This window comes from Diplotaxodon limnothrissa, linkage group LG12 (genome assembly GCF_057381915.1).
Source record: "Diplotaxodon limnothrissa isolate DT_005_m linkage group LG12, D_limnothrissa_male_GT1.1, whole genome shotgun sequence".
Lineage (NCBI taxonomy): Eukaryota > Metazoa > Chordata > Actinopteri > Cichliformes > Cichlidae > Diplotaxodon > Diplotaxodon limnothrissa.
In genome coordinates, this window is record NC_140607.1 from 30,965,875 (window position 1) to 30,988,699 (window position 22,825).

At 40.5% G+C, this 22,825-nt stretch overlaps 1 protein-coding gene across 1 annotated transcript; it reads right to left on the reverse strand.

Annotated features, from left to right (window-relative positions):
* Nucleotides 1-1,500: 1,500 nt before the first annotated feature.
* On the reverse strand, nucleotides 1,501-11,945 carry LOC146621596 (uncharacterized). The gene is made up of 2 exons (XM_085368556.1): nucleotides 11,706-11,945; nucleotides 1,501-2,954 (listed from the first exon to the last, which is right to left on the reverse strand). The coding sequence occupies exons 1-2, from the start codon at nucleotides 11,943-11,945 to the stop codon at nucleotides 1,569-1,571; spliced, it is 1,626 nt and encodes a 541-aa protein (XP_085224682.1). The 3' UTR covers nucleotides 1,501-1,568.
* Nucleotides 11,946-22,825: the final 10,880 nt, after the last annotated feature.

The window sequence follows — 22,825 nt, forward strand, 5'->3', positions numbered from 1 at the left end:
TCAAACTGGAAGAAAATGTGAAGCACTTATTCCTGTGGAGCTATGAAATATATACAAAACCTGGCAAAATTAATTTTTCCCTCAGTAGTTTGGAGCTGCTACTCCTTTCCACCAACAGGACCGAGCTAAGATGCAGCTGACATGCCTCCTTTGGCACATTCTAGTTGAGGTTTTTCAGGAATGTTCTACCAGGACGAGACCCCATGATAGAGTCATGATACACTGGGGAGACTGCATCACTAAGCTGGTTTGGAGGACCTCAGTGCCCCTGTGGAAGACCCAGAGAGGGTGGAAAGGAAGAAGGGGGTGTCTTTGGATAGCTCTGCTGCTCTTACCGCCTCTAACCCAAAAATGTGTGGATGTACATTTGGTTGGATACTGTTGATTATGCATAGTTAGTATGCATGGTTTGATGACTCCCTTTCTGAAATCTTGACTTGAACTTGGACATTTTCGTCCCATTACTATTACTTCTACTTTGTTTTGTCACCAAGGATTTTGGAGACAGGGATGGGTGTGACAAGGACATGCTCTGTGGCCATGCCCAATGCATGCAATAATGACTTATTAGAGGGCGCTGGTTTAGCTCACTGGAATGAACAGGCGACCATATTCCGTATACGGCTGAGAACGGCCAGCCTGGGAACTGCAGCACTTTGCCGCATGTTTTCCCCTCTCTCTTTTCCTCCACTTTCGTGTCAGTCTTCACTGTCCCTATCAAAAATAAAGCCATAAATGGCAAAAAATTGTTTTAAAATGTCAAGTGAGCAGACTTTCTCAAACTACTGTATAGTTTGACTGTTTTGCAACTAGAGGAATTGCCTCCTGGTGTCCAATCAAAGTAATGCAGTTTAAAGGCAAATCTGCAGTGGCTTCACATTCAGATTTTGAAGCTACAGCCATCCTTTAAGTACAGCCTGTCATTCATCCTGTTCGTTTTTGTAGGAATAACTCTTAATTAAGTTTTTGGCCTGTTTGATAAAATGCTTTCCTTGTTATATTTGAATGTGTTTGCATTTTTACATATCTACATTTTCTACATTTTGTCAAGTTATTCACTTTCTTTAATCAGCTGGTTATATTCTTTTTATCCCCAAAAGCTAATCCAGCCCACTGCTGAGCTGAATTTAATCTCATTGCCAAGATAAACTATAGTTTGAATTACAGTTTTTATATCTCTGAATAAATACTTAATTCTCACACGATTTACGAGGGTTAGAGAGGATGAAGGTACAGAAGGAGTCGTGAACAGAAGGGGCTTTTTCAAATCTAGGAGTGATTTGAGTGATTAAAGTTAATGTAAGCTTCGTCATAACTTTCACTGACTGTGGTTGCACGGGGAAGCTGTATGATATGATGTTTTTTGTTTTTTACTGTGATTTGATAACATGAATTCATATAATGTATCAATCAAAGGCCAGTCTGACTGACAGGATCATTACTATACTATAAAGACACATCTCCTGGATGCACTGGTACGCATCTTCAGTGATGTATCCTAGGGTCATCAGGTGTTTCGGGTCTCACAACATCATACACCCTCGCCCAGGCGACCCAGCCGGGGGTGATCAGGCCCCGACTTGCGTACCAGTAGCTACCCACGGATCAGCCCTCTTAATCCACAGCCACCTTGTGGCTTTCTCTGCCGCTTCACTCACAGCCTGGATGGCCCTCTTCTTGGCTGCCCCAGCCACGCCCAGCCGGCCTAGAACTTTGCAGAGTGATCGTCCTGCAAAGCCCCTACAACCCACTTCTATGGGCTCATAGAAAGTCTTCCAGCCCCTTCCCCTGCACTCTTGCACTAGTTCCTGGTACTTTCCTCGTTTCCTTTCATTAGCCTCCTCAATCCGCTCTTCCCAGGGCACTGTGAGTTCCAGCATGATCAGCTGTTTTGAGGCCTCAGAAATAATTATCAAGTCTGGCCGGAGTGATGTTTCTGCAATGTTCTGAGGAAACTTTAGTTGTTTACCCAGGTCAGCCTGTAGCTGCCAATCAGAGGCTGTGTTGAGAAGGCCAGTTGTCAAATGTGGGCGCCCCTGGGGTTTCTCTCCAGCCTTAATAAAAGAGATTGCCTTCCTCGGAGCATGATGATGCTTGCTGATGCTGATTGCTGAGGCAATCTTTTCAGCAACTACTCTGAGCACCTGGTCGTGCCGCCAACGATACCGACCATCGGCCAGGGCCCTTGGGCAGCTGCTAAGGAGGTGTTCTAGGGTCCCTCTTCCAGAGCACAGAGGACAGGCAGGTGTCTCGCTCTTTCCCCACAAATGGAGGTTTGCTGGGCTTGGCAGAGTGTCGTATACTGCCTGCACTAGGAATCGGATCCGGTCGAAGTCTGCCTGCATGATGTTTGCCCAGGTGACCTTGCGCTGCAAGGTGCTCTCCCACCTTGTCCATGCTCCCTGCCGCTTAAGGCCTACAGCTCTGCTTACTCGCTCCTCCTCCACACCTGCTCGGACCTCTTCCTGGAGTAGCTGGTGTCTCTCCTTTCCCTGTGCCCTGCTGACCTGGGCCTTTGGGATGTACCCCAAGCCTGCTCCCCCTGTTGCTAAGACCCCCATTAGTGTTTTCTGCCTTAGGCGTGACTCCACCACCTCAACTGCCTTCTCAGCCTTCCACTTTCTTCCTGTCCTTACCTCAATGCCTGCTGATGCCACCTTGCAGTCTTTAGAATCTCTGTACTGTAGGGCTTCTCGTGTGCGAGCCACCTTGAACTCTTCTGTGAGACCACTGAAGGGTAACTGCACGCTGTTGCTTGTCCCATACAAGGCAGCGCTGGTGAGACTGCGGGGAAGTCCCAGCCACTTACGAAGAAAGCCACTGATCTTTCTTTCAAGGGATTCCACAGTAGTTATTGGAACTGTATAGACAAGCAAGGGCCACAGGATCCGGGGCAGGATGGAATGCTGGTAGATCCAGGCTTTAAATCTTCCAGGCAAGCCGGACTTATCCACCTCATTTAGTTAAACTTGTTAGCAAACCAGTCCAGAAACCTCAGGATGCAGGGCCTGTAAAAGCAGTAATTTTTCTGCTAAAATAGGTCAAACATTCCAATTATTTCCTGAAGTTGAAGCAAAATTGATTTTTAAGCCATTGAGAAAACAAGGCCATTGCTCCCAGATATCCTGCTGTATTACCAGACAAGGGAGGAGTTGTAACCTGATTAGAAACAATACATTGACACTGCTGACAGTGAACGTGCACTGACTTTCAGAATGACTCAAGGTGTAAAACTACTTCTTGTGGCCTTCTTTAAAAACTTCCACGCATCTCATCACAGAAAACTAGGACAGACGAATATTAACAGCAGCCACAAAGCAAGAAAAGGAAAAAAAACTGTTGTGCCAGTTGTGTTATTTGCTCACCTAATGTCAATTTCTATCTTCCCCATAAGAGGGGAAAAGGCCAGAGAGCTCCTCTGTTTATTTGTTTGAATGTTTATTATCATTAGGTTTAGAGCAACCTGAAGGTAAGGCATTTGGGCAGTACACCTGCATCCAATTTGAGCCCTGCAGAGTTTATGCCCGAGTCTCCGTGTCATTATTGAGGTTTGCCTTGATTACTTATGAACAGATGGATGCAAAATGCAAAAGGAGTGACAAGGGAAAGAGGGGCAGGAGAGGAGGAATAGAAACAAGAGCACAAAGGATTAAAGAAGGTAAAGCTTAGGAGACAGAGAAAGAGGGAAGGGGACAGCAGAACTCCCCGGAGGAGACAGAAGCAAAAAGGCAAGACAAGGGCTCAGCTTTGTTTATAACACCCTTCAACTATTGTTAGTGGGGAGCTTTATGTGCCTCAGGTTTGATTTAGCATGCTTTGGTGAGTCACAGTGCAACCTGAGGCTGGTGTGCATGTGTATGTGAGTGTGTGTGTGTGCTTATGTACATGTAAGACTCCAGGCTAAAAAAGGTTAAAAGACCTTATGGGTATTGCGCAATTACTGTGTAAGCACAACGTTCCCAAGAGGTGATCCCAAGCATGCCACCAAATATGTAACAGATGTGTTACATGTATTAGATGCAAATGTGTAACAGAATGACTGAAAAAGAAAAGGATCAGGTGCCGTAATGGCATCTTACAAGAGCTGCACAGATATAATTAGCTACAAAACTCAATGAACTAAACCCATATGGAAAAGATATAAATCTTATAAGGTTTGTATCTGTCTTGTGTGAAACTTGTACAAAAAGCATACAAGAGTGAAAACAGATATAAGATCCCTTGAAAAATTATATAAATGGAACTTGTATGTTTTGGATACTTCCTAAAACAATATGTGAAAGTAATGAGAAAGTGGCCACTTTCATGAGTAAATCATATAACTTATTGTTATAAACACATGGGTAACATTATATATGATTCACAATATTCAGATACAGAAGACTTTATTTATCCCCAAGGGGCAATTAAGAGACTGACCTTGCTATATGAAGCATTTCTATTTCTTTTCCATATGGGAAGCAATGTCGAGTGGGCTAAAATTCCTCCACAACAATATGAAAGTCTTGTGAAGTCATAAGTTATTGCTGCTAAAGGTGATTCTACAAGCTAGAATCACCTAGCAGGAGAGTCTTCTCCAAGCATGACATCCCAGTGTACTTCAGACCCAGCCACACACTCAGACAGAAACTGGTTCATCCCATCAACAGAACTCCTAAACACAAACTTAACAATGTAGTTTATGCTGTACATTGTATACCAATGTTCACATTTTGGACAGCGAAGACAGATCATTTGAAAGAGGAGTGAAAGAAGCCACCTATGTCCATTGTGAAGGACCATCTTTGAACAGCGGCAGTGGTTTGCGACACCAACTGTCTGCCATCTATAATCCAGTTTTGAGATCCCTTCCCAGACGCCTTAACGCCCACTCACATCCTCGGCCTTCTGACCTCAGGAAATCACATGATAGAGTGGGGCTATTTTTCACAAAGAGTTCACCCGAAACCTTGGCTGATTGTGGTTTTAGGTTTTCACAAGAGTCCTTTGAAAACTTTTTCACGTGACGATATAAATAAAGTGACTGTTGCATATGTAGTACAAATGCGTGTCAGTTCACTTAATGTTATCTGTGGAGATTACAGTGGGATAGCACTGCGACTGAAAGTTAAGCATCAACTCACGGGCACACGGTGTAACAGTCAAAACAAAACAGCAGATTGTTAACAGGCTGAAGATATTATTGTCACCAAAATACTGATCCAAACATGCATTAATATGAAGGAAAAAGTAAGCATGGTACCTCGCACAGCTTTTACACATAGATCGTTTTAGAAAATTGTAACTTCACATTACAAGGTCGCAGTCAGTAACTGTTATATAATAATCAGATGTGACAGATAAACATTTATTGATTAGTTAATAAAACAGCACAGCCTTTCTGCTGGGGGTCTTCACAAGATATTTGTAATAAAGTTTTAAATTTTCCTCTTGGACTTAGTGTACCCAAGAAGGTGCTGTTTTTATTTCCTCTTGGTGGACGTCTTGTTTAGCTATGAAACCCTGTATTTCTAAAGTGGTACACATGTAGTACATTGTGATAATGAGTCTTAGCGAGCTCACTGAGCAGCTGTTGAGAGTAATTAGTATTTAATCTTGGAGAGAAGAGTGCTGTGCATATTCGCACTTTGATCAGCGCTACCAACCCATCTTCTCCTGTCCTCCCATTTCATTTTTCCCCTCTTCATTTATTCTTCTCCTCCTTCTACTTCTCCTCTCTTTGCCTCTCCCACTTGTTTGTCCTCCCAAAGGAGCAGGAGCAGTTTGCATCTTAATAGAGGAGCAATTCCCTTCTTTTTCCTGTCTCTCTCCATCTCTGTTTATTTCTTGCTCTCTTGGGGATGATAACGGCTTTATTACATTATTGCATTATGTCAGCTGTCACACAAAGGCAAACAGCTGGACAAAACAGAGAAGACAACATATGCGTTATAACTATCGATGCAGTTTATTTTAAATAAATTCACATGGACATTTGTCTATTATCTGAAAACAAAATTCAACAAAGGTGGAAACCAGAGGAGAGAGAAGGACTGACTGACTGTTACCCATAGACAAGCTAAAAAAGATAGTCATAGCAACCCTTATATCACCCACTGGTTATTGAAGCCCTGTTGTAAAACCTTGAACTGAACACTTTCTTTTGACAAAGAGAGGAACACTTCATGCTCATATGCTTGTGACTTGTCAGTCACAAAAAAGAACAGCCTAAAGCATACCCTGCTTGATCCTCTGGTTTAACTCTATTAAACATAGTGCTGTATTCAATAGGATGTCAAACTAGCAATTGAAACCATGGATAGGAAAACTTCCTGGGATCACTGATTGAGGAAACCAAGGGCTGTTTTTCCACAGACTTCCATACAATCAGACTTCAAATCTTGCTGGAACTTCCAATGCTTTCATTTTTCAGGCCAAGTCCTAAATTTCTATGACAGCCACATGCTGCCTATCAGACTGCTGCATGGACATGCCTGCCCAGAGCATTGTCACAGCCCCCAAATGAAACGGTTGTTCATCTACAAACTCTGCTACTGAAAATGGAACGTTAAGTTGCAATAACAAAAAAATAAATGAAAAAATCCACACTTATCCCTGAAATATACAGGGTGGGTGTGTTTAATGCATTTTTATTACACCCTTTGCATGGCTTCAAATCACACTGGGAGCATTTCAGAAGTGGAGCATTTGGTCTGCATGGGGTCTTTTGTTTTGAAAAATCGGTCAGATTATCTATTCTGCTCTTGTCTGACGCCGCGCACTTCTGAACCGTGCTCTGCATCATGACATAGTTTCTATATAAAAACTGTAACATGCATCAATAAAACCAAAGGGTTGCTCATACCAGACATGCTGGAGACTCCTTAAACTCCTCAGTTAGCTGTGTTTTATGATGCTTGTGTAGTTTTACCTTCTTCTGTGCCATCTAAAGAGGAAAGTGCAGTAAACTGTACTATGAGAGCCAGCCACCAACCATAATGAGATAAACTCTAGTAACTAAACACCTCAAAGCCAAATGTACAATTTCAAGAACACACACAAGCAATACAGCCTTAAACAGAAAAAAATATACCCGCTCAGCTGCCAGCACCATTAAATCTTCAAGCCAAAGGCCGCACAGATGTAAAGATGTAGCTGGTGCCCTATAGAAGCTTTGTATCTAAAAAACAAAAGCAGAAAAAGTTGTTTTTCTCCAAAGCACACCTTTGACGTGTATTATTTGTTTTTGCACTGATTTATCAACAGTTTGTGGTGATCTTGGGGTTAGGAAGCCCTTTGAATCCACTACAGAGGATCTGTGGCAGCATTCCCTCACAGTGGAAAATAACAGCCACGACAAGAACAACACCAACAACAACAAAATTATTTCTAGAAATCTTAAGGAGACAAGCTGCAAAGCAGATGCAAGACTTTTTTTTTTCAAACGAAGAATTAACAAATCTCGTGAAGAGATGTTACATCAAGGTTGAGACAGGGCTGTCAGATAAAAATAAAATTATGCCTGATACGTTTGTGTTTTGATACTTGCTGATTTGTGAAACAAAGGAACCAACAGCTATTTGTGCCACAATGCTAATCAGTGGAGGGACGGGCAGGTATCCAGATGCAATCACTGACAATCATAGCCTGTGCCATGTGTGTTATTCTATGTATGAGTCTGTGCAAGTGTGTGTTTGATTAGCCAGTATCGTGCTGATTAGTGTGAAAGTGACTGTCAGAAAACACGGAGAAAGCAACAACCAGATTCTTCATCAGTGTGTTTGCAAGCTTGTGTATGTACATCCATGCTAATTTGGTGCTGAAGTCTTTACTGGCTTTGTGCTTCTAATGTTGTGCTGCAGTTGCTCCAGTTTGCTGCTTGTGATTAATTAGTGTGCACAAAATGCATTTTTGTATTTTAAAAAAATATTACATAGATATGATTTAATTACTTACCATTTCTATACCATTCTTCATGTTATACATGTTTGATTTGGCCGATGTCTTACACTAGTTGCTCTTCCTGATGCAGCCCTCCCCATTTATCCAGGTTTGGGAACAAGCACTACTGGCTTGTAGACCCAGCTTCAAGGTGAACCTGTTTAAAATTGTACACCTATACCATGTTTTCCAAGACTAGATTTTAAGTAGTATTACGGTGGCCCTGAGAGGCCAAACAGACTGCAACTTAAGAAAACACCAGCAATAAGAAAAACCCGGCAAAAGCACACAAAACGCAGCATAAATAGGAAAAAACAAAACTCAAATAGGAAAAACGAGAACGGTAATAAGGAAAAAGAAAACAGAAATAGGGGAAAAGAAAACAGAGATAGGAAAAACGAAAGCAGAAATAGGAAAAAACACAAGGGAAGTGTTTCTGGGGAGACAATAACCCGACGGACCAGTTGCAGGAACCCAAAACGTGGTAGGCGTGTTTTATTATGATTCATATGATTCTGATGGCGGATGTATAGGCTAATAGTTAGGCTAACACACTTACCTCTCATCTTTTCTTTCCTCACAAAACCGATAGATCCTCCACTTCTTTTACGTGTCTCCCAGCGCAATTCAATTTGCATATTTTGGTTTCTGCAACTGGTCCATCGGGTTATTGTCTCCCCAGAAACACTTCCCTTGTGCTTTTGGAAATCAGTTTTTTCCTATTTCCGTTTTCTTTTTTCCTATTTGTGTTTTGTTTTTTCTATTTCCATTGTTGTTTTTCCTATTTCTGTTGTGTTTTGTGTGCTTTTTCTTATAGCTGGTGTTTTCTTAAGTTGCAGTCCGTTTGGCCTCTCAGGATCACCGTATAGTATTGTATATAAAAAGTGTAAAAGTAGGATGCTAACCTCCATGCAATTAGGAAAAATATGTAATTGCCTGGTGATTGTATAGAATTTGGTTAATGTGTGTAACACCCTGTGCAACATCTTTCAAATTGCAAGGTAAGGATCAACAAGACGTCTTCTGAGAGACAACCTGTGTCCAAAGAATCTGACTGTAATCACTCTCAATCAAATTGGTGAAAGTTTTCAAATAATTGTTGGCTAATTTATAAATGCAGACATATTGCCAGCACATTGCAATCAATGAGTAGGTCCACACCAGTGAAATCCACTCATTTGCGATTCATATTTTGACAATAGGGGACTCAACTCAACTGGTTGCCAGCTGGTTGAATTCTGGTAGTTTTCCTATATAAAGGCAAGGTTGCTGAGCACCTGTGATTTTCCAGCAATATCACCATCATGTAGCAACCACATCAATATTTTTGGAGGAATTTCTGTTTCAGATCTATGAATGTAAGCAGGTAATATGAATTTCTGTTTGATATACATTTCTGAATTTGTAGAGAGCAGACAGAAAAAGATTTTGGAATTTCACCAATTTATCACGAGCAGATTGCATGTAATCTGGCTGTAGTCACAGCACACTGACTCGATCTTATTCCCCTTGTGTTGCTCTCTTGATGCAGCAAAGTTGCTCTGAAGATGGCAAATGACTGCGAGTGGTCTTTGAAGGAACCATCTCAATGGCGATAAGATCACAAAGTCACTGTACACACTAGTTCATTCATAGAGGGTTATTTGTGTTTCTTTTCCCCACACACACTCACACATTTATGGGGCAATTTTTAGAGATGAATATCTTGCCCAAGGACATGTAGACCAGAGCATGTGGACAATTAGCGGATGACCTGCTTTACTTCTTGAGCCACATCCGCCACTTAGGCACTGTAGAATACTTAGAGCAAGACAGTGTTGCTACTGTATTATAATGTGACATTGAAGCACTGATGTCACGTGAAACCAAAAATTCTCTGACTTGGAGGCATTTACGTCATCACTCAGTCTGTCACTGTTATTCGCATTGTTATTAATGAAAAGTGTAATTTTCACACTGAGTGAATAATTGCACATCGTGGAGCTGTGGTTACACTAATGACTGCATTTCATCAGACTATAATTTGAAAAGTCAACAATGAACATTCAACAACAATATTTAGTTGTGTGAAACCTATCTTTAACATTCATCTTTGTTTCACTTAAGACACAAATCTATAGTTTACTACAAAGATGATTGCTCAAGTGTCAGCAAACACTTTACGATTGCCTCGTGGTTGGTTTTTTCTACTTCCTTCTTTGTTTCGCTGCAGATTCTGCCTGTTGCCTCACTCTTTTTGTTGTGTGACAGTTCAGAAGCCAATTGTGACAATGCTGAATCTTTAATTGTCATGGGAGGTGACCCATTGATTTCATTGCTGTCAGCTCTGGCTCCTGTAATGTCTGCAATTGCATGGGATCAAGCACAAGCAGGTTGGCAAGAAATCAGTCAGACGATAGGCTGAGATGCAGGAAGACTGGCAAACAACCAGGCTGACAACTAATAGTAGTGAGGGGGAAAGCAGGTAGACCAGTAAATAAATCTACTGAAAAGATGCCACTGAAGATATACCCAGTGCCTTCTTATTTTCCTCTAGTGATCAAAGTTCTGTTTATGCTGCTGCTGAACAACGTGGCAAATTAAAGCAACAGGGAAATAGGGCAAAAAATAAAGTAGAAATAAGAGCTTCTCTGTCAGAGAAGAGCAAGGAAAAGAAAATGATGGGGAACAGAAATAATGTTATTCACTGGCGCTGTTCATTAGTTTAAATTTGAGACGTGTGTATGCAATGGAATGAGCAGAAGTGATGTAGCCTTATAATTATCCAAATGGCTTTTGAAAAGCAGAAACATGAGGTGACATGAACTGTGATCCATGCTGCTCACATATGTGACACAAAGCAGCGCTTTGCTTGCTGATTTCAAAGTATAATTTTCTGTTTTGTTTTGTTTTTCTTCTGGCCTTCGAGCAGTTAATAGGCTGCTTTAAAAAGACTTCTGCTGTTTTTTGGAAGTGATCTTTGCGCCTCGTGGTATAAAGAAATATAGAGTGTAACAGGAGGAAATGCTGAATGTATGTAGAAATTCTAACAAGTAACAATCTAAAGCTCAATATTTACTGTTGCTTACAGAGGACTAATCGACCTCTCGTTTTCTAGATATGTATGGCATGTTGGGTCAGGTCTTAGGGGTTAAGGACTCTCGCCTTTGCTGACTGCCAATGAAGGTGCTTCGTGACAGCACATATCTCTTAGCTCTCAGAAGCAACATCGGCTGCTTCCATAGGTTTAAAATAGGTTAGACTGCACAGAAATGAGATGTGGACTTTTTATCAAATATAAGCACGGTCAACTAAGTCTAATACTTTGTTATGTCATTTACAGCCTCACAACATACAGTTGATGTTAGAGGACAAAGAAAATCAGAATCAGCATATTTTATTAATCCGTAGGGAAATTATGTGGTTTACAGACTAAACTATTTAACAATACAATTTGTTAAGGAATAGCACAATATATACAAATCACTAAATAATAAATATCCAGAGTTGGCAGATGTGATTATAAATAAATATCACAAAAATTGACAGCAACATTACCGAGTAAGACAGAGTGTGTGCAAAAAGGGTGTGACTATTGTAGTTTTTACAGTGTATTAGATGGAGGAGTTGTACAGGGAGATGGCCACAGGCAGGAGTGGTATCCTGTGTTGTTCAGTGGTGCTTTTTGGTCATCTCAGTCTCTCACTGAACGTGCTCCTGTGGCTAGCCAGCACGTTATGGAGTGGGTGGGAGGTGTTATCCAACATTGTCTTTATCTTGGACAACGTTCGCCTTCTCGACTCCACCTTAAGAAAGTCCAGCTCCATCCCCACAACATTACTGGCCTTGCGGATCAGTTTATTGAATCTGTTGGCATCAGCAACCCTCAACCTGCTGCCCCAGCATGCAAGAGCATAAAGGATAGCACTGGCCACAACAGACTCAAAGAAGATCCTGAGCATTGTCCTACAGTGTCCGATGTTGAAGCACCTCAGCCGCCTCAGAAAATAGAGACGACTGTGGCCCTTGCTGTAAAGTGCAGTCATGTTTTTAACCCAGTCCAGTTTATTGTCTGTGTGTACTCCAAGGTATTTATAGTCCTCCACAATGTCCATGTTGACCCCTTGGATTGAAACAGGGGTCAAGGGTTTCCTGGTCTCCCTAAAATCGACAATCAATTCCTTGGTCTTTGCAACATTGAGCTGCAGATGATTCTGCTCACACCACCACCACGAAAGGAGTCAACCAAAAATGGCCAAATTCACACCTGCTCTCCAATAAAACATTTCAAAAACATTGGCTGGTCTGGTGAGTGTCGAGTTCTGCGTTGACATTAGGATGGCAGGGTCAGAACCTTAGTTAAACAACAAGAAGGCATGGATCCATACATCCTTGTATCAAAAGCACAGGCTCGAGGTGGTGGTATAATTTTGTGAGGGATATTTTCTTGGCACACTTTTAGCCCCTTAGTTCCTTAAACAATAAGATTGTTTAAATATTTTTGATGACCATGTCCATCTCTTTATGACCACAGAGTATCCATTTTCGAATGGCTGGTTTCTTAAACCATCATATCGGTATACCAAAATCTCTGAGGAATGTTTCCAGCAGCTTGTTGACAAAGTATTAAGGTAGTTTTGAAGGCTAAACACAGTCCAAAACCACTACTAGAAAATTGCACCTGATGTCAAGTGAGTGTATTTGACAGAAAACAAGAAAAAGAATAACAAATCTACTTGAATAGGTTCAAGAGGTTGTACCTTTAGACATTTGTCTGCACCATTTTATGACTGAGTTGTTGAGGATCAGTGTGTGTGTGTGTGTGTGTGTGTGTGTGTGTGTGTGTGTGTGTGTGTGTGTGTGTGTGTGTGTTTGCGTGTGTGTGTGTTTGCGTGTTGTGGGGAAGGGAGTGCTTTCAAAATGCCATTGGTAAAGAGTTTTTGTTGTAAAACTCTGCAAAGTGGGAAGTGTCTTGTGAAATCCAAAAATTGCAACATGTACTCAGTGGTGGTGGTAATGATCAACAAACTCCCACAGATGTACAGTATTTCAGTATGGTCATTTTGTGCTGTGTGTCAGCACAAATCTTACTTATTGCTTTCCCGAGAACACAAACCATCTCACCAACTGCAGCAGTTCCTCACCAGAACTGTACACAGAATAGTATCCTGATGTAGCAGAAGCACCATAATATCATATAAATAACACTAAAAGAGTGTGGCAGATGGTGGGTGAGCTTGTCGCACAACTGGGTCAGCACATTGGAGAATGGACCAGGCTGCACAGTTTTTCCACAAGCAGAATGAGTGACTGCAGCTGAACTTGCACAATAAAGGCTGAAGGAGTCTAAAACAAAACCGAGCAAAGTAGCACAACAGTAAAAAAGCTCAGAAAGTTTGACAGAATTATTGTCCTTATTCAGCACTGGAAAGGTGTTTTATAACGTGTCCCCCTGGTCTTTCAGTTATTTTACTCAACAGAATTAGCCGCAGTTTATCCTGCTGTTGTGACCATGACTGTGACAAGTATCCTGAGTGCATAATGGGTAGAGAGCAAATTATATGCGTCTGTGTGTGTCTTCGGGAGTCAGGGAGTGTTGTGTTTTGTTTGTTGTCTGTGTGACTGGCAGTCAGGCAGCATGAGAGTTGACAGTTAATCAGTGCGTCACTTCCTAATGGGCTTAAATGTGCACACAAATGCACACACACATGCACACACAAACACAGCAAGGAGCATAATTGCCTGTGATTGCATTTGGATATCCATCCACACTCATGCTGATTAGCGACGTGACGTTAACAGAGAAAGAACTGCAGAGCAAACAAGGGAGGTAGAGACAGAAAGAGTGAGCGAAGAAGACTTATTAGCTCGCACAGTTGTCTGCATATTGCTATTAATGAGAAATTTTAAGCAATTAAAGTGAGCCTGAATTCTATTTGCTCATGGTAAATTAACACAGTTGCCATCAGTTTTACAGCCTCAAGCTACTTCAGCACTCTATTTATAGCATCTTTCTTTTATAGACAGACAGGGAGACAACAGAAGGAAGGATTAGGTGTTTCCAGAAGCATATATTGACATGATGAAATGCACAAAGGTAAAAACAACACCAGCTACTTTTTTCAGTCTGGTAAATATAATATGGTGATGTATTAGGTAAAGATAATTTATATGGAGAGTTGTGAACAGTCTATACTGAAATAGTAAAAAAAAATAAAATAAAAAATACGTAGGACAGGAATATGAAGTGATCTGTTGACCCTCTTACTGCTGGCACTTAGAACCGAGCTACACACCTCTAACAGGCTGTTAAGTAACATATCAACGCTGCTTCTGGGTCTAAACTCCTACTGTGTTCATTAGGGCTGTTGTCTTTTTAACAGGTTGGAATGCTTCATATCTTGTTTGATTTAATATTTAAAAAAAGCCCCTAAAAATAATCAGTGGTCGATGTTTTGTCGAAGCTTCAGATCAGGTATTTTTCATAGCGAGTCATCCAAACCATGTAGAATATTAACAGAGACGAACCTCGTGCTGTGGATGAAACATGTCAGGTATTCTCTTAACTGTTTGGTCTGTTTTCAGAATCTATTTCATGCAGTGTGATTGCATTTGTCTCCATCCATCAGGGATGTTGAGATTAACTTTTATTAAGTACAAAAAAGTTAGCACTCATCCTATGTCTTTACTGTGTTAACGTGTTCATAGCTTGGTAGCTAGCCACTAGGTAGCACGCCATTATAAGCCAGCTAGCCTAACTTCAATAACCCTACAAAGATTGCTGCTGATTAGTTTTTCTGTTTTCATGTTTATCCACAGTGATAGCAGACCTGTACAGTTAGTTTTTTAGAAATCCCTCAGCCAGAACATGGCATATCATCTTTAGATGGATACTAGCAAGCTAATTCAGAGCTAACATCAAACTCTGTTAAACTGTAAATCCGTTTTGTAGCCAAATGCCTGAATGTAAAATTTTATTGTAACACCTGGAAGATTTTGTTAACAATCAAAGAATCTGGGAAGTTTTAAACTCTCAGTGATGCTGCATTGTTGATTTTTGAGTTTGAAAACCCAAAAACAGTTTGGACCCGGAAATGGCTAATGGCGTCAGACTTAAGAGATGAAAAATTCGATTGTATACCACACTGGGGAGTGTGGTAAACGCACTAAACAGCTAAAAAAAAAAAAAAAAGATAGCACAATAGCTTGCCAGTCTCATTGTTTTGTGTAGTCACCATGGGCATTTTGTTTAAATGATTATGCAATTAAAAAGAAAAAAAATACGAGGTTACCATTCCCTTCTCAACTCCTACAGTCAAGTTGGCAAGTTTGTTTCTGTAGCCAACAGGTAAGTATATTTAAAATAAATATTATACTATGTGTTCCTCTTTTGTTTTTATTGGTAAACTATTTTGTCTTTTTTAGGGCGCCTAGATAATAAACTATTCTTCCTGCACTGTCTTTATGATTTTCAGTTTTCTCAAAGGTCAGCATGTCACAGCTTTCTAGCTTTGTCACTAGCTTTGCTAGTGTAGCTGGCATTGTTTTCACTTTGTCTCTGCCTACCGTGTGTGTGTGTGTGTGTGTGTGTGTGTGTGTGTGTGTGTGTGTGGTCTTGCAGTCACCTATGTAGCTACAACAGCACACTAAAACAATATTGAGTTGCTGTCTGCTTTCTGAACCCTGTACAGAAAAAATACTAAGGAAACTATTGATTGGCTAGCCATAGCCTGTTTGTGACTGGCTATTGTGCTAACAGTTAACTTCCCAAACATTATTTGTCCTCAGTTGCAGCTCTCACTACAAGGCTTAAATCTGCCTCGGGAAGCAACTTCAACACAAGAACTATTCACCTAAAGTTCAGTGATACAGCTACTTTGCAAGCATTGTGTGCAATTTTCCCAGTATTGGCAGAATTGTGATTTGTTTTTTTAAGGCAGCATTTCACTATGTCAGTCGTCAAAATACTGTTGACGGGTACATCAACAATTACTCTTGCAGGCAATCAAGCTCCCATATTCACCCAAATTAAAATGGCAAGCAGGTCCTTGTCGGTTTTACTTGAATGTGAGAGGCATACATCGGAATGTATCATCATGGCTGATTTACAGCAAATTATTATTAATAAGCAGATCCTGCACATGGCATCTTTATCAAAAGATAAACAGTTTTCAACACAGTCCCTCTCAGTCGATCACATGAAAAGACTGAAGATGTCGCGTTCTTTTTGCATGCAGATGGGAAGAGAGGAGGAGACTGAATGGCTGAGACGGAGGGAGGGTAGAGAGGAAATAGGAGAAAATGGAAGCGGGAGACAGATGAGAGCGGGGTGGAGAGTAGGAAGGGAAACAGCAAAGATGAGGAGATGACGGCGAGAGAGCAGAGAGGGAATGACAGGCTTAATGCGTCTGCATGAGTGACAGCCATGTATGGGTATTGACAGTGTGATTAGGGAGCAGAGAAGATGGGACTTAAATGGCTTGTTAACTGGGGCCCTAAATACTGCCAGCACAATGGAAACGAAGAGGGAAATGGAAATGGAGAAAGAGAGGGAGGCAATGCTGCAGTGCAAGTTAACACTTTGGAAAGACTGGCTCAAAGCTCAGATCAAACAGATTAAAAGAAACTAGCGTATAGTTCGAGGTCTGAGTCCCAGAACAGAGTTCACATTAACTTATGTCTGTTTTACTACAGAGCTGCTTTGTTTTCTACCAGTACTATACCCAATCACTGCCGAAACTCAATTGATTTCTTGGTTTCTAAAGCTCAAAAACAACCAAGGCAAGCCAATACCAGATTAAGTCAAACCTTATCATGTTAGTATGATACAGTGGTGTCCTGGGAAACCTTAGATTCTAGTATTCAATATTTATTTTTACTACAACCAAAACAGTGTGTTAGATTGAGCGCTCACCCACTGCACCAGCACATCCTGGCAACACAATGCAGTCTCACCTCAAAAACTGCTCAGGAACAGCTTAAGAAGAGGTAAATATATTGAGACGTCCGATAATCTTCCAAGATCTCATTCAGATCTAGATCTAGCACAAGTCTGTACCCAAAACGAAGGAGACTCAAAGGATCCATTGCCAGGTAACACTACAGGACATCCATAAAGTTCCTGTGTCCAAGCGCCAGGGAATCAGTCCTGTCGTTTTGATGGTACAACATAGACCTAAGAAATATTAGGCAAGCAGACCATAGCGAGTGGAGACTACTCCACTTGGCCCTTCCCAAATGTACCAACAACTGTCAGCAGCCAAGTCTAAACTCTCAGATATGAAAACTTCTACCAACAGTAAGCAGTAAGCCTACTGCACAACAATAAAGGATTACAGAAAATGCTGACTGGCCTAAAACAAGAAGCACAAATGTGGAAAAATCCAAATATTTCTGGACTAAACACATCAAAACCACTAGCGTGTTCTTCTAATCGTTTGTTGACAGTAGAAGCATGAGGATAATTCTGCTTTGGCCAAGACATTGTGTTCCTTAATTTTTTTACTAATTTTCAGTAATTGTTGGCCAACAGTGAACAAAAAACACACAAGACTGGCAAATTTTCGTTTTCTTCGCTTACATTTTTTGTATTAATCACAGGATTAATGTGATTATGGATTAATAAAGTTTTTGGCAGTTTGGGGGGATTTTTTTTAGCTGCATCTCAAACTTGTTTCTGGCAATATGGAGATTTTCTCAGCACTCCCGACCAGTCTTTGGCATTGCTGTGGCTGTGCTCCATGCTAATAGGAAGTGGCTTCATGCCCGTTTTGGCACCATGTCGCATATAGACAGAGCAGTGGACACTTTCTCAACTCCAAATTCTTGCTGCAGGACATTTTCTGGCAGAGAGAATTAACCGTCCAAGCCAGACATACACACACATGGGCACACAGACCGACAACCACATACGCACAGAGTTACATGGGTACATAAAATGTGTGAGCAGAAAGGACAAATGAGACACAGACTTAGTGGTGGGTGGGTGGTTTAGGTGTGAACATGGAAATGACTGGCGTATGGGCAAGAATAACCAGCTAGCATGTCCCTCTGTTTTCTTTCTCTCATTTCTATGAATAAAAGATGGACAAGACGACTTTATGCCCATGCAGATTGATTCAGTGAAATTACATATGAGAGATGATGTTCCTAATTTAGACCTTTTAGTTCCTTCAGTGAGTCTGAGTCATATAGTGATAAACTTTAACCATCCCCTTCCATCACAGCCTCTCATCCATTTTCTGCATACTCACTCACATCAGTCTCACTGATGCCTTCATTTTATTCTTCTTCTTGCTAAGGCTGTTAATTCATTTTGTTACTTTATAGATGTGACCCTTTCACTGTTACACTTACAGTAATATATTTGCTGTGTTTCAGTTCACCATTGATCTGTATTTTCTGCTCTAAATGTCAAAACTATTTTTAGCTCAAACACTCTCTCATGGCCAGTGGTTCAAATAAAGGGATATTTTAACTAAACCAAGTGTGAGGAAAAGGCACTCCAGGCTGGAGCTCACCTTTTAACGTTTACGTAAGCTCCCATCATTATCGTAAAAGATAAATGGAGATGTTGTAGCAGGTTAAAGCTAAATAACAGGAGAATTATACTGTAGGGAAGCTTCTATAGTTTCCTGTCTTTATACATTAAAGTGAGCCAGTGCTTATGAACACTGTGCCAAGGCAATTTATTACAGGGGCAACAATCAGTCACTGGGTTTACAACACTTTCATTTGGGCTAACTTGATGTTCATCAACTCAAATCAAAATGACATAGCCTTTTAATTGAAACATCCCTTATCTTCAGCAGTTTACCACTTTGTGACTCAGACTGCAACTTCACGTTTATTTCTGGTTGTTCATTAATGTTCATTTTAATCAAGTGCAGAGAAGCATGCAAGCCTCATTCACATGTTGTTTTAGTTTTAAAGGCCAGTCAAGTACTGGATAACACTTTACCCCAGACATACCCACAGAGATACATCGAAGCTTGTTCTTTTTCACTAATGTGGCAAATGTATACAATGAAGTACATTGGTTTTTGTTTTTAACTCCCTCTGATAGCGTGTGTACTGCATTGGTTCCTGCAGAATTGATGTTCTTTACATACAACTACAATACACAAGACAATAAATATAAAATTAAAGTAGTATCCAGATATATATTGCAGTCATGCAATATGCAAATTTCTAATTATTTGTTCATCCTGAGTAGTGAAACAAACCCCAGCAAAAGTTTACCCTAAAATTAATAATGGTTTAAGTTGCAGAGGTGTAACTTTGTTGCCCAAATGGGATGTGAATGCACATCAAGTGAGCGTGGTGTGTTTGTTCTACGAGTAGTAACCCTTAAACCAGCCATGAGATTTGTGTCCCAAAATGGAAGTATAAGTTCATAAAATGTGACTGGAAACAGAGTTTTGTCCCAACACACAAGCAAACACACACACACACACACACACACACACACACACAAAAGTCCTCCTCCTGCCAGAAATCACATCTTTTGTACAGACTAGTCCATTGTGTGCTGGCTCTTCCAAACCATTTTTGCATTTTTGCTTCATTGAAAGCTAATGAAGTGGTTTAAACATGATCTTTCACGCTTAGATGCCTCCTCTTAGATGCACAGGCCAGACAAAATATGAAGCTCATTACGCACGACAAATACCTTTTACCATATTCATATGTCGTCAAAGGATGCACTATTTTTGTGTGGGAGACTTCAATCAGTTCTGTTGTGAGAAAATTATGCACGTGAGGAGTTTCTGCATGCAGTGAACACAACATGCTTTTTACATAGATTACACTCAGTGACTGCACTTTGATCTATATTTCATTTGGCAAGTGAATGTTAAAAATTTCGTGTTAGTCTCAGTTACACTGTGCTCACAGAACAGTGTGAAATTGAAAGATTCAGCTCAACAGATATCAACCAAAGATCCTCTGTGTGTAACACAAAGGCTCGCTTTAATCACAATCTGTGTATGTTCTTGTGTATGATGCTTGACCAAACAGTTAGCTCAACAGATGGTAGAAGCTACCGCTTGAACACTTTTGGACAGATCGTCATCATTTTCAGAATTTTATGGGATCATCTGAAATTAAGCATCTGGTCTAACTGGATTTCTGAGTTCAGGGCTATAGTATGAGCTGTTAAAAAATAAGGCCTCTGCACTTATAAACGATCCTGACCAGCTGTGGAAAAACAACATAAATAAAACCATGTTTTAATCACAGGTTGTTTATAGTGTTAAAAAAACTGTTTTTACTCCTCTAATAATTAAGGAGATACTGTAGAATTTTAAGGTGTGATCAAATTTAAAAGATACTTTAACTTAAACAAAAAATGCTGGGGATAAACACAGACAGCTTTAAAATACTTATTGTCACCTCCCAAAACAATGCACAAAAAATGCACCCTTTAAAACTTTACATTTTTTACATGTTCATCTTGTTACTTATATTTTTTTTGTGAAGAAATTTACTGTCATAACAACTGAAACACTTGTTTTTATCCCTCTCTAAACTATTCAGCTTTTATATTTGTTCTATATAAAGTTAATAATAATTTGTTACAGTTAATTGTTTCTGGTGTCTTCTTCACAATAAAATTCAAACCAGTTCAGCCATTTTATTAAGCACGATCTGATATCGTCGTGTTGGTGTTGTTCCCAGATCATCATACTAAATGTTGTTCCAGGATCAACATTGCAAGTGACCAATCAGAATGTTGTGATGTCATACTTTTGTGACTTCGGGAAAAATCGCCGTAACACCAAAAACTGTACTTAAGCTGCGAGAAACCGCCTCTGTCCGCCGATCAATGGACCCTGACCCTAAACCTAACCCTAACCCTAACCGTAACCCTAAACGGTAAGCAGAATTGATATTGTCCTTGCAACATTGGAATTTCATAAATGCACGACTGGCTTGCTGCGCAAAAGAATAACGTCACAACAATGTGATTGGTCACTTGCGATGTTGAACGTGGAACACCATTTTCATGATGATCTGGGAACAATACAACGATATCAGATCATCTTTTTATTAAACAGATATTAAAGCAGGAACTATTCAATTTTCATTAGCAGTGACTTAATAGAGCTCTCACATAGAAGGAGATTGATAGACATTATTAGGCTAATGAGGCTAGATTGCACTGAACTACATTTATACACAAATCCCTGCTTGGGCAGACAATCTGCACTCCAATCAGCATTGGAGTCATGGACTCTACCACTACGAATCTACTAATATATAATGACTGAATGTAATTATATTTAATGGCAATCCATTTATCCATCCATTGGATGGAGCCAATGCCACGTGTCACGGAGCAAAAGGCAGGGTACAGGGAAAAGGCAAGGCCCTCGGACAGGTCGCCATTCTAGCACAGGCCCAACACAGAGAGACAACCATTCCTGCCTTTAATGCATTCAAACCCAAGACCCTCTGCAGCTCCAGCCTCCTCGCAACCCTTAAGTAGAACAAGATGGATGGATGGATGGACATTAAATATAATTACATTCAGTCATAATATATAGAACTGTGAGGCAACAGTGCAAACCTCGGCTACCATGCTGCCTATTCATTTAATTGCAGTTTTAGGAAAAAAAATGTATTTGAGTTCAAGAAAAAAATCTAGAGGGTTTAAACTTTAAACATATTTTGTGCATAAAATGTAAATGAATTCAAAGTTGAGAGCACACCTGAAGGCTAAGGCTCCTATGTTCTCAATTTGTTACTACAACAGTGAAACACTGAAGGTATACATAATACATATTTCAGCATTACTCAGTTATGTATCACATAACTTTTCTGCACACCATTAAAAAATGCGCCTCTTGCAGTGCAGGACTGTGATGGATAAGATCAGTTATGATATGACATTTTTAACGCAGACGTTTGGGAGCCCTTTTCCAAAGTGGAAGGAAAGAGCAAGTGAGAAGGTAGAAGAGATATAACAGGAGATGAAGGAACATTTGTGTGTGTGTGTGTGTGTGTGTGTGTGTGTGTGTGTGTGTGTGTGTGTGTGTGTAAGAGAGAGAGAGAGATTCAGGTAAAGCGCTGAAAGAAAGATACTGGAGAAGGGAAATGAAAAAGACAAACAGTCAGAGGGAAAAAGAAAAAGTTATATAAAAGTGCTTTAAAGAGATTATCGCTCATATGATAATCATCATTCAATTTGATTGGTTGGCAGATAGAAGGTCAAGAAGGCAGCTCCTCATAATTGTGCCTCCCAGCTCGGCTTGGCTGAGTCGTTTCAGGTAGTGGGTATCGTGTGCATCTATGTGTGTTTGTGTCGTCCCATACTTCTGTCTTTGTGAGGACTGATTTAAATTTTAGACCTTGAGAATAACAACGTTGTTAGAAACTAAGAACATTTGGGCTTTCTTCAAATTTCAGCATTACGCTTTAATTTTGAGGTTAAGGTAAGAATTCGGTTGAGGTTAAGGTAAGGTCAACGTTAGACAAAGGCTTCATGGAGAAAGAGACGGTTCTGTGTGTACAGTAGACAGAAAGATGGACATTGCAAGGCAATTAGAGAGATCAGATTATGGCCAGGTCCATATTAAGTTGTAGTTGACCTTACCCTGGATCAAATAAACTGTGTTTGTATATAAGGGAAAATACATTCTCTTATTGTTTAAACATGTACAGAACAAAATGATATTTTGTATATGATTGTTGAGATTATGAAGAAAACATCGAGGGAACAGTTTACCCTGCCCGGGATAGGGTTACCCGGGCCCCACCCCGGAGCCAGGCCCCTAGGCGCAGCCAAGTGGTGGAGGGCTTTCACTTCGGTGGCCTCAGAATCTCATCTGCTTTTCGCGGATGATGTGGTTCTGTTGGCTTCATCGGGTGAAGGCCTCCAGCTCGCACTGGAACAGTTCGCAGCTGAGTGTGAAGCAGCGGGAAT